This window comes from Microtus oregoni, unplaced genomic scaffold (genome assembly GCF_018167655.1).
Source record: "Microtus oregoni isolate MIOR12 unplaced genomic scaffold, Mior012 000119F_ref0000445, whole genome shotgun sequence".
Lineage (NCBI taxonomy): Eukaryota > Metazoa > Chordata > Mammalia > Rodentia > Cricetidae > Microtus > Microtus oregoni.
The window spans coordinates 2,415,520-2,430,382 of NW_024544748.1; the positions used below are offsets into that span (position 1 = coordinate 2,415,520).

At 40.6% G+C, this 14,863-nt stretch overlaps 1 protein-coding gene across 1 annotated transcript in view; it reads right to left on the bottom strand.

Annotated features, from left to right (window-relative positions):
* Positions 1-14,863, bottom strand: part of LOC121444278 (transcriptional regulator ATRX-like) — a 143,172-nt gene that overhangs the window by 111,572 nt on the left and 16,737 nt on the right. The window contains exon 3 of the mRNA XM_041646103.1: positions 8,086-8,198. Coding sequence (XP_041502037.1) covers positions 8,086-8,198 — 113 coding nt within the window. The remainder of the gene's footprint in view (positions 1-8,085; positions 8,199-14,863) is intronic.

Genomic DNA, 14,863 nt, shown 5'->3' on the forward strand with positions numbered 1-14,863 from the left:
CAATGACCACAATAACTCAAACATCTAGAGACTCTTCACCAGCGCAAATCAAAGAAGGAAAACACACAAACCCTACTACTTAAAAAGTGACCGGAGTTAACAACCACTGGTCATTAATATCACTTAATATCAATGGGCTCAACTCACCTATAAAAAGGCACAGGCTAAGAGATTGGACAAGAAAACAGGATCCAACATTCTGCTGTCTACAAGAAACACACCTCAACCACAAAGACAGGCACCTACTCAGAGTAAAGGGCTGGGAAAAGGCTTATCAAGCAAATGGACCTAAGAAACAAGCAGGTGTGGCCATACTAATTTCTAACAAAGTTGACTTCAAACTTAAATCAATCAGAAGAGATGGAGAGGGACATTTTATACTCATAACAGGAACAATTCATCAGGAAGAAGTCTCAATCCTGAATATCTATGCCCCTAATATAAAAGCACCCACGTACGTAAAAGAAACATTACTAAAACTCAAGGCAGCCATCAAACCGCACACACTAATAGTAGGAGACTTCAACACTCCTCTCTCACCAATGGACAGGTCAATCAGACAGAAACCTAACAGAGAAATTAGAGAATTAATGGAGGTAATGAAGCAAATGGACTTAACAGACATCTATAGATTATTCCACCCAAAGAGGAAAGAATATACCTTCTTCTCTGCAGCTCATGGAACCTTCTCGAAAATTGACCACATACTTGGTAACAAAGCGAACTTACACAGTTACAAAAAAATATTAGTAACCACCTGTGTCTTATCAGATCACCATGGATTAAAGTTAGAATTCAACAACAATGCTACCCCCAGAAAGCCTACAAACTCGTGGAAACTGAACAGTCATCTACTGAACCATACCTGGATTAAGGAAGAAATAAGGAAAGAAATTAAAGTCTTCCTTGAATTCAATGAAAATAAAGAAACAACATACTCGAACTTATGGGACACTATGAAAGCAGTCCTGAGAGGAAAGTTCATAGCACTAAGTGCCCACCTAAAGAAAACAGAGAAAGCACATATTGGAGACTTAACAGCCCACTTGAAAGCTCTAGAAAAAAAAGAAGCAGACTCACCTAGGAGGAGTAGAAGACTGGAAATAATCAAATTGAGGGCTGAAATCAACAAAATAGAAACACAGAAAACAATCCAAAGAATCAATGAAACAAAAAGCTGGTTCCTGGAGAAAATCAACAAGATAGATAAACCCCTATCCAAACTAATCAAACGAAAGAGAGAGAACACGCAAATTAATAAGATCAGAAATGAAAAGGGGGACATAACCACAGACACAGAGGAAATTCAGAGAGTCATTAGATCTTACTACAAAAGCCTATATGCCACAAAACTGGAAAATGTAAAAGAAATGGACGCTTTTTTAGATAAATACCATTTACCAAAACTAAACCAGGACCAGGTGAACAATCTAAACAGACCTGTAAGTCGCGAAGAATTAGAAGCTGTTATCAAAAACCTCCCTACCAAAAAAGCCCAGGACCAGATGGTTTCAATGCAGAATTCTACCAGAACTTCCAAGAAGACCTAATACCTATACTCCTTAATGTATTCCACAATATAGAATCAGAAGGGTCATTACCAAATTCCTTTTATGAAGCCACAATTACTCTGATACCAAAACCACTCAAAGACTCAACCAGGAAAGAGAACTACAGGCCAATCTCACTCATGAATATCGACGCAAAAATCCTCAACAAAATACTGGCAAATCGAATCCAAGAACACATCCGAAAAATTATCCATTATGATCAAGTAGGCTTCATTCCTCAGATGCAGGGCTGGTTCAACATACGAAAATCTATCAATGTAATCCAGCATATAAATAAACTGAAAGAAAAAAACCATATGATCATTTCATTAGATGCTGAAAAGGCATTTGACAAAATTCAACATCCATTTATGTTAAAAGTCTTGGAGAGATTAGGGATACAAGGGTCATACCTAAATATAATAAAAGCTATATACAGCAAGCCGACAGCTAACATCAAATTAAACGGAGAGAAACTCAAAGCCATCCCGCTTAACTCAGGAACACGGCAAGGCTGTCCACTCTCACCATACCTCTTCAATATAGTGCTTGAAGTTCTAGCAATAGCAATAAGACAACATAATGGGATCAAGGGGATTCGAATTGGAAAGGAAGAAGTTAAACTTTCGTTATTTGCAGATGATATGATAGTGTACATAAGCGACCCCCAAAACTCCACCAAAGAACTTATACAGCTGATAAACAGCTTTAGTAATGTGGCAGGATACAAGATCAACTCCAAAAAATCAGTTGCCCTCTTATACACAAAGGATAGGGAAGCAGAGAGGGAAATCAGAGAAGCTTCACCATTCACGATAGCCACAAATAGCATAAAATATCTGGGGGTAAATCTAACCAAAAAAGTGAAAGATCTATTTGACAAGAACTTTAAGGCATTGAAGAAAGAAATTGAAGAGGATACCAAAAAATGGATGGACCTCCCTTGCTCTTGGATTGGGAGGATCAACATAGTAAAAATGGCAATTCTACCAAAGGCAATTTATAGATTCAATGCAATCCCCATCAAGATCCCATCAAAATTCTTCACAGATCTGGAGAAGACAATAATCAACTTTATATGGAAAAACAAAAAACCCAGGATAGCCAAAACAATCCTATACAATAAAGGATCTTCTGGAGGCATTACCATCCCTGACTTCAAACTCTATTACAGAGCTACAGTAATGAAAACAGTGTGGTACTGGCATAAAAACAGAGAAGTCGACCAATGGAATCGTATAGAAGACCCGGATTTTATCCCACAAACCTATGAACACCTCATTTTCGATAAAGGAGCTAAAAGTATGCAATGGAAGAAAGAAAGCATCTTCAACAAATGGTGCTGGCACAACTGGATGTCAACCTGTAGAAGAATGAAAATAGACCCATATCTCTCACCGTGCACAAAGCTCAAGTCCAAATGGATTAAAGACCTCAATATCAGTCCGAACACACTGAACCTGATAGAAGAGAAAGTGGGAAATACCCTACAACAGATGGGCACAGGAGATCGCTTCCTATGTATAACCCCAGAAGCACAGACATTAAGGGCAACATTGAATAAATGGGACCTACTTAAACTGAGAAGCTTCTGTAAAGCAAAGGACACTGTCACTAAGACACAAAGGCAACCTACTGACTGGGAGAAGATCTTCACCAACCCCGCAACAGACAAAGGTCTGATCTCCAAAATATATAGAGAACTCAAGAAACTAGACTTTAAAATGCTAATTAACCCAATTAAAAAATGGGGCACTGAACTGAACAGAGAATTCTCAACAGAAGAACTTCAAATGGCCAAAAGACACTTAAGGTCGTGCTCAACTTCCTTAGCAATCAGGGAAATGCAAATCAAAACAACTTTGAGATATCATCTTACACCTGTCAGAATGGCTAAAGTCAAAAACACCAAGGATAACCTTTGCTGGAGAGGCTGTGGAAGAACGGGTACCCTCATCCATTGCTGGTGGGAATGCAATCTTGTGCAACCACTGTGGAAGTCAGTGTTTCGGTTTCTCAGGAAATTCGGGATCAACTTACCCCTGGACCCAGCAATACCACTCTTGGGAATATACCCAAGAGATGCTCTATCAAATGACAAAAGCATTTGTTCAACTATGTTCATAGCAGTATTATTTGTAATAGCCAGAACCTGGAAACAACCTAGATGCCCTTCAATGGAAGAATGGATGAAGAAAGTATGGAATATATACACGCTAGAGTACTACGCTGCGGTAAAAAACAATGACTTCTCGAATTTTGCATGCAAATGGATGGAAATAGAAAACACTATCCTGAGTGAGGTGTCCCAGACCCAAAAAGATGAATATGGGATGTACTCACTCATAATTGGTTTCTAGCCATAAATAAGGACCACGGAGTCTACAATAGGTGAACCTAAAGAAGCTAAGGAAGAAGGTGAACCGAAGGAAAAACATATAGTTGTCCTCTTCGCTAAGGGAAGTAGACCAAATTTCCGGGGAGAAAATGGGATCTTGGGGGGGGGTGGGATGGGGGTAAGGGGAGATGGGGAGAGAAAAGGTAGAAGGGAAGGAGGGGGGACCTGGCAAACGGGAGAATTGGGATAAAGGAAAGGTGGATAGGGGAGCACGGAACCACAATTCTTAGTTAAGGGAGCCACTTTAGGGTGGGCAAGAGACTTGACCCTAGAGGGGCTCCCTAGTGCCCAAGATGAGGTTCCCAGTTAGTTCCTTGGGCAGCTGAGGATAGGGAACCTGAAATGACCCTATCCTAGAGCAATACTGACGAATATCTTGCATATCATCATAGAATCTTCATCTGGTGATGGATAGAGATAGAGACAGAGACCCACACAGGAGCACTGGACTGAGCTCCCAAGGTCCCAAGGAGGAGCAGAAGGAGGGAGAACATGAGCAAAGAATTCGGGACCACGAGGCGTGCATCCACCCACTGTGACAGAGGAGCTGATCTATGGGGAGCTCACCAAGGCCAGCTGGACTGTGACCGAAAAAGCATGGGATAAAACCGGACTCTCTGAACATGGCGAACAATGAGGGCTGATGAGACACCAAGGACAATGGCAGGGGGTTTTGATCCTACTTAATGTGCTGGCTTTGTGGGAGCCTAGCCAGTTTGGATGTTCACCTTCCTAGATATGGACGGAGAGGACCTAGGACTTAACACAGGGCAGGGAACCCGGCCTGCTCTGTGGACTGGAGAGGGAGGGGGAGAGGAGTGGGGGGAGGGGGAGAAGGGTGGGAGGAGGGGGAGAAGGGTGGGAGGAGGGGGAGAAGGGTGGGAGGAGGGGAAGGGAAATGGGAGGCTGGGAGGAGGTGGAAACTTGTTTTTTGTTTATGTTTTTTTTTCTTCTTTTCGCAATAAAAAAAAGAAAAAAAAGAAAAGGCACCGATAAGCATGTTATCGATATATGTTAAAGCTGATAAGGCATTGTCATACTTACTCAGTCTTGTTTATTGTACTCCAGTTTGGTAGCACCCCTGTGTGTCCCCACTGTTCACAGTGTTGGAAAAATAACAGCAAAAAATAAAAAAAAGATCTCTGCTTTCAAAAAAATAAATAAATAAATCTTTTAAAAAAAAACTGAAGTAGAAGACTGCTTACCAGTTCAAAAACCAGCCTGGGCTAGGGGAGAACTTGTCTTGATAAAAATCTAGAGCAGTGGTACATGCCTATAATCCCCACACTCTTTAGGTAGGGGGAGAAAAACCTCTTAGCTCAAGGCCAGCCGGGTCTACACAGTGTGTTCATTGAATAACAAGGATTATCTAAAGACATTTTACTTTAAAACAAAACTGAATGGATGGATAATTTCAAACAAATACTAAACTTCAATTACATTTCTCTTCTGTTATTAGCAACTACAATGAACTTTTAAGTACAAAGAGGATTAGGCAAATGACTATAAAAACTGAAGATGATAGGAGCTACAGTGATGAAAACAGTGTGGTCCTGGCATAAAAACAGAGAAGTCGACCAATGGAATCGTATAGAAGACCCGGATTTTAACCCACAAACCTATGAACACCTCATTTTTGATAAAGGAGCCAAAAGTATACAATGGAAGAAAGAAAGCATCTTTAACAAATGGTGCTGGCATAACTGGATGTCAACCTGTAGAAGAATGAAAATAGACCCATATCTATCACCATGCACAAAACTCAAGTCCAAATGGATTAAAGACCTCACTATCAGTCAGAACATATTGAACCTGATAGAAGAAAAAGTGGGAAGTACCCTACAGGAGATGGGCACAGGAGATCGCTTCCTATGTGTAACCCCAACAGCACAGACTTTAAGGGCAACATTGAATAAATGGGACCTACTAAAACTGAGAAGCTTCTGTAAAGCAAAGGACACTGTCACCAAGACAAAAAGGCAACCTACTGACTGGGAGAAGATCTTCACCAACCCCGCAACAGACAAAGGTCTGATCTCCAAAATATATAGAGAACTCAAGAAACTAGACTTTAAAATGCTAATTAACCCAATTAAAAAATGGGGCACTGAACTGAACAGAGAATTCTCAGCAGAGGAAGTTCAAATGGCCAAAAGACACTTGAGGTCATGCTCAACCTCCTTAGCAATCAGGGAAATGCAAATCAAAACAACTTTGAGATATCATCTTACACCTGTCAGAATGGCTAAAATAAAAAACTCCAATGATAGCCTTTGCTGGAGAGGCTGTGGAGGAAGGGGTACCCTCATCCATTGCTGGTGGGAATGCTATCTTGTGCAACCACTTTGGAAATCGGTGTTTCGGTTTCTCAGGAAATTCGGGATCAACCTACCTCTGGACCCAGCAATACCACTCCTGGGAATATACCCAAGAGATGCCCGATCATATGACAAGAGCATTTGTTCAACTATGTTCATAGCAGTATTATTTGTAATAGCCAGAACGTGGAAACAACCTAGATGCCCTTCAAAGGAAGAATGGATGAAGAAAGTATGGAATATATACACACTAGAGTACTACGCTGCGGTAAAAAACAATGACTTCTCGAATTTTGCATGCAAATGGATGGAAATAGAAAACACTATCCTGAGTGAGGTAACCCGGACCCAAAAAGATGAACATGGGATGTACTCACTCATAATTGGTTTCTAGCCATAAACAAGGGTCACGGAGTCTACAATTGGTGATCCCAAAGAAGCTAAGTAAGAAGGTGAACCCAAGGAAAAACATATAGTTGTCCTCTTGGCTATGGGAAGTAGACAAAATGGCCGGGGAGAAAATTGAGATCTTGGGGGTGGGGTGGGATGGGGGTAAGGGGAGATGGGGAGAGTAAAGGGAGAAGGGGAGAATGGGGGGAACTTGGGGAAAAAGGAGGATTGGGATAAAGGAAGGTTGGATAGGGGAGCACGGAAGCACAATTCTTAGTTAACGGAGCCACCTTAGAGTTGGCAAGAGACTTGAACCTAGAGTGGCTCCCAGATGCCCAAGCCAAGGTCCCCAGTCAGTTCCTTGGGCAGCTGAGGATAGGGAACCTGAAATGACCCTATCCTATAGCAATACTGACGAATATCTTGCATATCATCATAGAACCTTCATCTGGTGATGGATGGAGATAGAGACAGAGACCCACACTGGAGCACTGGACTGAGCTCCCCAGGTCCAAATGAGGAGCAGAAGGAGGGAGAACATGAGCAAAGAAGTCGGGACCACGAGGGGTGCACCCACCCACTGAGACAGTAGAGCTGATCTATTGGGAGCTCACCAAGGCCAGCTGGACTGTGACTGAAAAAGCATGGGATAAAACTGGACTCTCTGAGCATGGCGAACAATGAGGTCTGATGAGAAGCCAAGGACAATGGCACGGGGTTTTGAACCTACATAATGTGCTGGTTTTGTGGGAGCCTAGCCAGTTTGGATGTTCACCTTCCTAGAAATGGATGGAGAGGGGAGGACCTAGGACTTACCACAGGGCAGGGAACCCTGACTGCTCTTTGGACTGGAGAGGGATGGGGAGAGGAGTGGGGGGAGGGGGAAAAGGGTGGGAGGAGGGGGAGAAGGGTGGGAGGAGAGGGAGGGAAAGGGGAGGCTGGGAGGAGGTAGAAACTTGTTTTTTTTTCTCCTTTTCTCAATAAAAAAATGGAAAAAAAAAGTGTTTCACTCTATGCATCATCAGTTTACACATTTACACTTTTCCTTCCAAAATTAAAATTATACAGCAGATACTAGCAAACATATCCAATAAGGACTTCTACAAATTAAGTAGCTACTCCATACAAAAATAAATAAATGACAACTAGAGAGGTGACTTATCAATTAAGAACGCTTACTATTCTTGCAGAGGACCAAGATTCGGTTCCCAGCACCCTCACCAAGCGGCTCACAACCACCTACAATGCCAGTTCTAGGGAATCTGAAATTGTAACACAGAGGAATCCAGGCCTCTGCAGACACCTGCACACATATCGCAGACATAAACTCATGCAACCTCACACATCATAGAAATAACTAAAAATATAAGAAAATACTTATAATAAATGAATAGAAATAAAAAAGGGACTGCATACAGCAAAGGTTTACCTGTGCTTTGGTTCATAACAACTCGTGGCGAAGAACACGTTTCCTCAGATTCTTCTGACGAATGTGCTAGGAAGTCATGAAGCTTCTGCACCAATGTATTCAACTTGCTTTCACTATCAAAACAAAAATTTTAACAATGCCCTTATAATAAACATAAATCTTTAACAAACAGTGAAGTTTATCCTATAGTCTTATGAGAATATACATACTCAAAGTCAAAATTAAGGCAATTTTGCTGAAGATATAAAAATATAATTAACAGCCAGGCGTTGGTGGCATGTGCCTTTAATCCCAGCACTCAGGAGGCAGAGGCAGGTAGATCTCTCTGAGTTCCAGGCCAGCCTGGTCTACAGAGTGAGTTCCAGGACGGCCAGAGCTACACAGAGAAAACCTGACTCAAACAAATGAGAGAAATAAACTGATAAGGAATTCAAAGCTTAAACATTTAATCCTTTCTTTTAAAAAATGCAGATCTTTCAAGACTGGAAAGATGACTCAGCAATGAAAATCACTTGTGCAATCATGAGGACCAGAATCTATATCCCAGCATCCACGTTAACAAGCAACTGTCGCCCAAAGGAAGCCAGAAACAGAAAAATCCATGGGGTTTGCTAGCATCTAGTCTAGAAAACACAAGTTCCAGGTTCAGAGAAATCCTGACTCAACAGAATAGAAAAGGATAGCAATAACCTTTTCTAGCCAGTGTACACACAGACATGAGCACCAGACAAATAAATATACAATCACAACACACAAATAGTTTTAAATGAAGATTTTATAAGCTTAAAAGCAAGACAGGAAATAAATATTGACTACATCAAACTTCAAAACAATTGTGTCAAAGGATACCATCAAGAAAATGGAAAGACTAAAAGCAGAAATTAGTAAAATGTGAAGAGGCTAAAGAAATGGTACACACTGCTTTTTCAGAGGACAAAGTTCAGCTATCAACACCCACATTAGACAAAAAAAACTGCCTCTAAATCCCACACTCGTGTGCAAAGACAAACATACACGCATACATTAAAAGGGGGCTGGAGGAACAATTCAGTCTTTATCACACTTTTTTTTTTTTTTTTGGTTTTTCGAGACAGGGTTTCTCTGTGGTTTTGGAGCCTGTCCTGGAACTAGCTCTTGTAGACCAGGCTGGTCTCGAACTCAGAGATCCGCCTGCCTCTCCCTCCCAAGTGCTGGGATTAAAGGCGTGCACCACCACCGCCCGGCAACAATTCAGTCTTTAAGGGCACTGGCTGTTCTTGCAGAATGCCTGGACTCAATTCCCAGCATTCACATCATGACCATCAGTAACTCCAGTTTTAGGAAATCTGATGCCCTCTCCTGGCTTCTGTAGGCACCATGGAAGCATGTGATGCACATACATGCAAATACTCACACATAAAATAAAAACTGTAAATAAGTACCCATCTTAAAAAAGAAATTAATGAAATGGGAGACTAAAAGACAAAGAATCATGAAATAAAGAGTTTGGGTGAAGGGGATTTATTTACTCAAGCTTGCAGAATACTTGCCTAGCACAAATTCCTAGGTTTGATCCCCAGCACCAGATAAACTAGGAATGGTGACATGTGCCTATAATCCCATTCCTCTGATGCTAGAGGCAAGAGTACCAGAAATTTAAGATCATCCTTACCTGCATAGCAGTATGAAGCAAGCCTGGGATACTGAGATCCTGCCTCAAAAAAAAATTAATAAAAAAAATAATAAAAAGTTGAGATTGGAACTCAAACTTTGACCTGCCTATGGAATGAACTGGGGTAAGGGTGGTGCATAGATCGTGAGAGTGGCCATTCCATAAAAGTGAACCCATGCCTGACAGGTTTGAAGTGCCAAGACCCAATAGCTAAATGACCCAAAGACCTAGGAAAGAATCAAACACAATTGGGGGAAGAAAATATGTCAACATAATGACACCTAACAATATTATGCTATACTCATAGATTGGTGCCTTGTCCAATTGTCATCATAGATGCTTCATTCAGTAACTAATGGAAACAGAGACCAACAACAGCCAAGCACTGAACCAAGTTCAGAGAATCCTGCTAAAGAGAAGGATTATACAAATGGGGAGGGGGGGTGTCAAGGGAATCACAGGGAAACCCACAGAAACAACTAACCGGGGCTCAAAGGAACCCACAGAGTCTGGAGCTTGCAAGGAACCAACCTAGGCCCTCTACATATGTGTGACAGTTGTGTGGCTTGGTCTACTTATGGGACTTCTAGCAGTGGGCTGTCCCTAACACTTTGATTGGCTTTTGGGAGCCTATTCCTCATTCTGGGTTGCCTTGCCCAGCCTTAATAAAAAGGAGGAGCTTATTCCTACTGCAACTTGATATGCCATGGTTTGTTAATTCAGAAAGGCCTATCTCTTTTTGAACAGAAACTGAGGAGAGGATTGGGGGAGGGGAGAGGGGAGAGAATAGGAGAGAGGAGGGGAAACTGCAGTCTGGATATAAAATAAATAAATAAATGTAGTTAATTTAAAAAGGAAAAAAAGTTGAGGCTGGAAAAATGGCTTGGTGGTAAAAGAGCATTGGCTTCTCTTCCAGAGGACCCAGGTTCAATCCTCAAGCTCCAAGGGATCCTTCATCTTCTTCCAGCCTCCCCAAACACCAAGCACATATGTGATACACAAACATATATGCAGACAAACTGCAAATATACATAAACACATAAAAAAGGACACCAGAAATGATTCCTTGAAAAGATAAAATCAAAGATAAAAATCAATAAACCCATGGACAAACTAAACAAAATACTGAAATTAGGAAGGAAGTTGAGAGGATGCTTAAGAAATATTTTAGAAATTTACATTCCAAGCCGGGCGGTGGTGGCGCACGCCTTTAATCCCAGCACTCGGAAGGCAGAGGCAGGCGGATCTCTGTGAGTTCGAGACCAGCCTGGTCTACAAGAGCTAGTTCCAGGACAGGCTCCAAAGCCACAGAGAAACCCTGTCTCGAAAAAAGCAAAAAAAAAAAAAAAAAAAAAAAAAGAAAGAAAGAAATTTACATTCCAAGTAGATGGGAAACCTAGAAGTAATGGATAGATTCCTAGACACATACAGCTACCAAAATTAAATCAAGGAAACACAACTTAAATGGCAAGCGAGATTGAAGCAGTTAACAGTCTCAAAAAAGAAAACCTTAGGCATGACCAGAAAGATTTACTGGTAAATACTACCAGACTTCTAAAGTAAAGCTAACATTGATGCTTCTCAAACTATTCCATAAAAGTAGAAAGGCAAGAGGCAAGCAAGATGATTCAATAAATAGGTAAAGAGAGGGACTTGTGGTAAAGGAGAACCCACATGGCTGAAGAGAACCAATTTTCAAAAAGTGTTCTTTAAACTCCATACATACTAAGGTACACCCATGAGGGCACAAAAGGGGGGGAGAGGGCACACACTAGATGAATATTTTTATTTTTTATTATTACTTTAGTATTTTATATGGATGGGTATTTTTTCCTGTACATATGTCTGTGCATATATGTGCCCAGTGGCCACATAGGCCAGAAGAGGACATTGGATCCCCAGGAACTGTAGTTGCATATGGTTGTGAGCTAGCATGTAGGGAAATGGAAGCCAGGCCCTCTACAAGCCATCAGTGCTGGTTACTACCCAAATGTATTTTTAAAACCCCATTCTGGGGCAGAAAGATGGCTCAGAGGATAAAGGTGTTTGCAACCAAGCCTGAGGACCTGAGATCATCCCCAGAAGAGAAATGGCCCCTAAAAGTTGTTCTAGCCTCCATCTATGCTCTATGGTGCACACACAGAAATAAGTAAATGAACAAACAGTAAGTATAAAAATAGGTTGAGAGGCTAAGAAAACAGCTCATGGTTAAGAGCATCTGCTGTTCTTCAAAAGGATCCCAATTCAGACCAAGCACCCACATTAGGCAGCCTTAGTTAACTCCAGCTCCAGGGTATCTGATACCCTCATCTGGTTTCCTTGGGTACTGACACACAAGTGGCATACATTCACACATACACGTAAGGAAATCTATTTTATTTGAAAAACTGGCAAATACTTTTATATAAAGGCATCCAAAGAAAATGCACAAATGGCAATGCAAATCAAAACCACATAAGAAACCATTTGAGGTCAGCCAGTGGTGCACACTTTTAATCTCAGCACTTAGGAGGCAGAACTCTGTGAATTCCAAGACAGCCAGGGATACATAGAGAAACCTGTCTTGGAAAAGAGACAAAAAAAAAAAAAAAGAAAAAAAAAAGAAATCAAACAACAAAAACAAAAACAAAGCATTGATACTCAATAAAATGGATAAAACTATTTTAAAAAATTCTGGCAACACTACAGAAAATTAGAATCCATATGCATTGCCTGTAAATAGAACTGGGGATGCAGCTCAGTTGGTAATGTGCTCACCTAGCATGTATGAGGCCCTAGTTTGGATCCTGAGTGCCACACAAATTGGGCAAAGTGCCAAACCTGGAGAGGTATAAGCAGAAGGATCAGGAATGCAAGACAACTCAACTTATTTCACCCCATTAAATAAGGAGTTCAACGCCAGCCTGAGCTATGAGACCTCATCTGCAAAAACAAAACATAATACAAAATTGGTACAGGCACTGTGGAAAAAACTGGCCTGTTTTATATATATAAATACACACACACATATATATACAAGGCCCTGGACTTGTTCCCTAGCACTGAAAAAAAAATAAAGAGTAACAAAATGAGCCAGAAATCCTACTTCAAGAAATACACCCAAGAGAATAAAACCCACATCCTAATTCATCAAAAACAATTGTAAGCAATTGTTCATAGCAACAAGATTCATAATTTAAAAAAAAAACAGAAAGTACTCAAATATACATCAACAGATAAATGGATAAACAACATGCAGTTTCATAACAGAATATTACACTCCAACAAACAGATACAACACAACACATTTTAAGATGACATTTCTCTATTTATATATCCAAAATGGGCAAGTCCATAGAGACAGAAGTAAAGTACCATAGCTAGGGGATGGGAAAAAGGAGAATTAGAAGATAGAGGGAATCCCTATATCTTTTTATGATGATAAAAAAAATACGTTAGAGGCTAAAGATACACCTCAGTTGATAGACTCTTTGTCTAGCGTGCACAAAGCCATCCCTAGGTGTAGATGGAAGTTTCTGTCCCACCCAGTCCCTCAGCCATTCAGTTCTAAATAAACACGCAGAGGCTTATATAAATTATAAACTGTAGTGTTAGCTCAGGCTTATTATTAACTAGCTCTTACAACTTAAGTTAACCTATCATTCTTGTCTCTGTTAGCCAAGTGGCTTGCTACCTTTTCTCAGTAAGGCATTCTCATCTTGCTTCCCCTGTGTCTGGAATGGTGACTGAATCTGCCTTTCCTCTTCCCAGAATTCACCTAGTCTGGTTGCCCTGTGTATACTTCCTGCTTGGCTACTGGCCAATCAGCATTTTATTAAACCAATAAGAGTGACAAATCTTTATGGTGTACAAGAGCATTATCTCACAGCACGTAGTACCATATAAGACCATAAAACTGGATATGGTAGTACACTCAGAAGAAGCAAGACCAATGTCATTCTTGGTTACATGATGAGTTTAAGACCAGGCTGGGATACATGAAACCATGTGCTCAAAAATAAGAAATAAATTCCTAGAGCTAGATTGAAAAGCAATGAGTTTATTTAAACACTTAATGTTTTTAATTTTCAAGTAATTAAGAAATAAAAACATGCATACATTCCAAAAAAATCCACAACCAAAACTTAAGGTGCAAACCAGCATGAAAATTTACATAAAAAATAAATATTTGGGCTGGAGAGATGGCTCAGCATTGGCTGCTCTTCCAGAAGTCCTGAGTTCAATTCTCAGCAACCATGTGATGGTACATAACCATCTATAGTGGGACTGATGCCCTCTTCTGGAATAAAGACATACAAGCACATAGAGCACTCATACATAAATACTCTTTTTTTGTTTTTTTTTTTTTAAAGCAGGATTTCTCTGTGTATCTCTCTCTAGCTGCCTGGAACTCACTCTGTAAACCAGGCTGGCCTTGAATTCACAGCAATCCACCAGCCTCTGCCTGAGTGCTGGGATTAAAGGTGTGTACCACCACCACCTGGCTATAAAGAAATCTTCTTAAAAAATAAATATTTAAGTAGCAGGCCCAAAAAACACAAATGAACTTTTGGGTCTCTCTGCATAGCCCTGGCTGTACTCTTACTCTGTAGACCAGGTTGGCCTAGAACAAGAGATCTGCCTGCCTCTGTCTTCTGAATGCGAGGAATAAAGGAGTGAGCCGCCACCACCTGGCTAAACGAGTATTTCTTTTTTATAATGTATACAGGTGCTTTTTCTGCAAATACGCCTGTAAACTAGAAGACAAGATCAGATTATTAGCTGTCATGTGGGTACTGGGAATTGAACTCAGGACCTTTAGAAGAGAATTCAATGCTTTTAGCTTCTGAGCCATCTCTCCAACCCCTAAAATAGTATTCTTATTTGACCTCTTCATCACATGTTCTATATAACGTTTAAAATATCAACGTTTACATAAAACAAAACCTGCCTTTCTGCTGTTTACTATAAATTAGGCAAACACACCATGATCATAACAAAATTAAAGTGATAGGATTGTGGGTTTAAGACTAGATGCTCAAGGAGATTTTTCAGAGATTTGGATCAGTGCCTGTCCTATTTCAGAATTTAACCACATGACCACATTCACGAGGCTTGTAATCAATCACAGCACCAAAATATCCAACC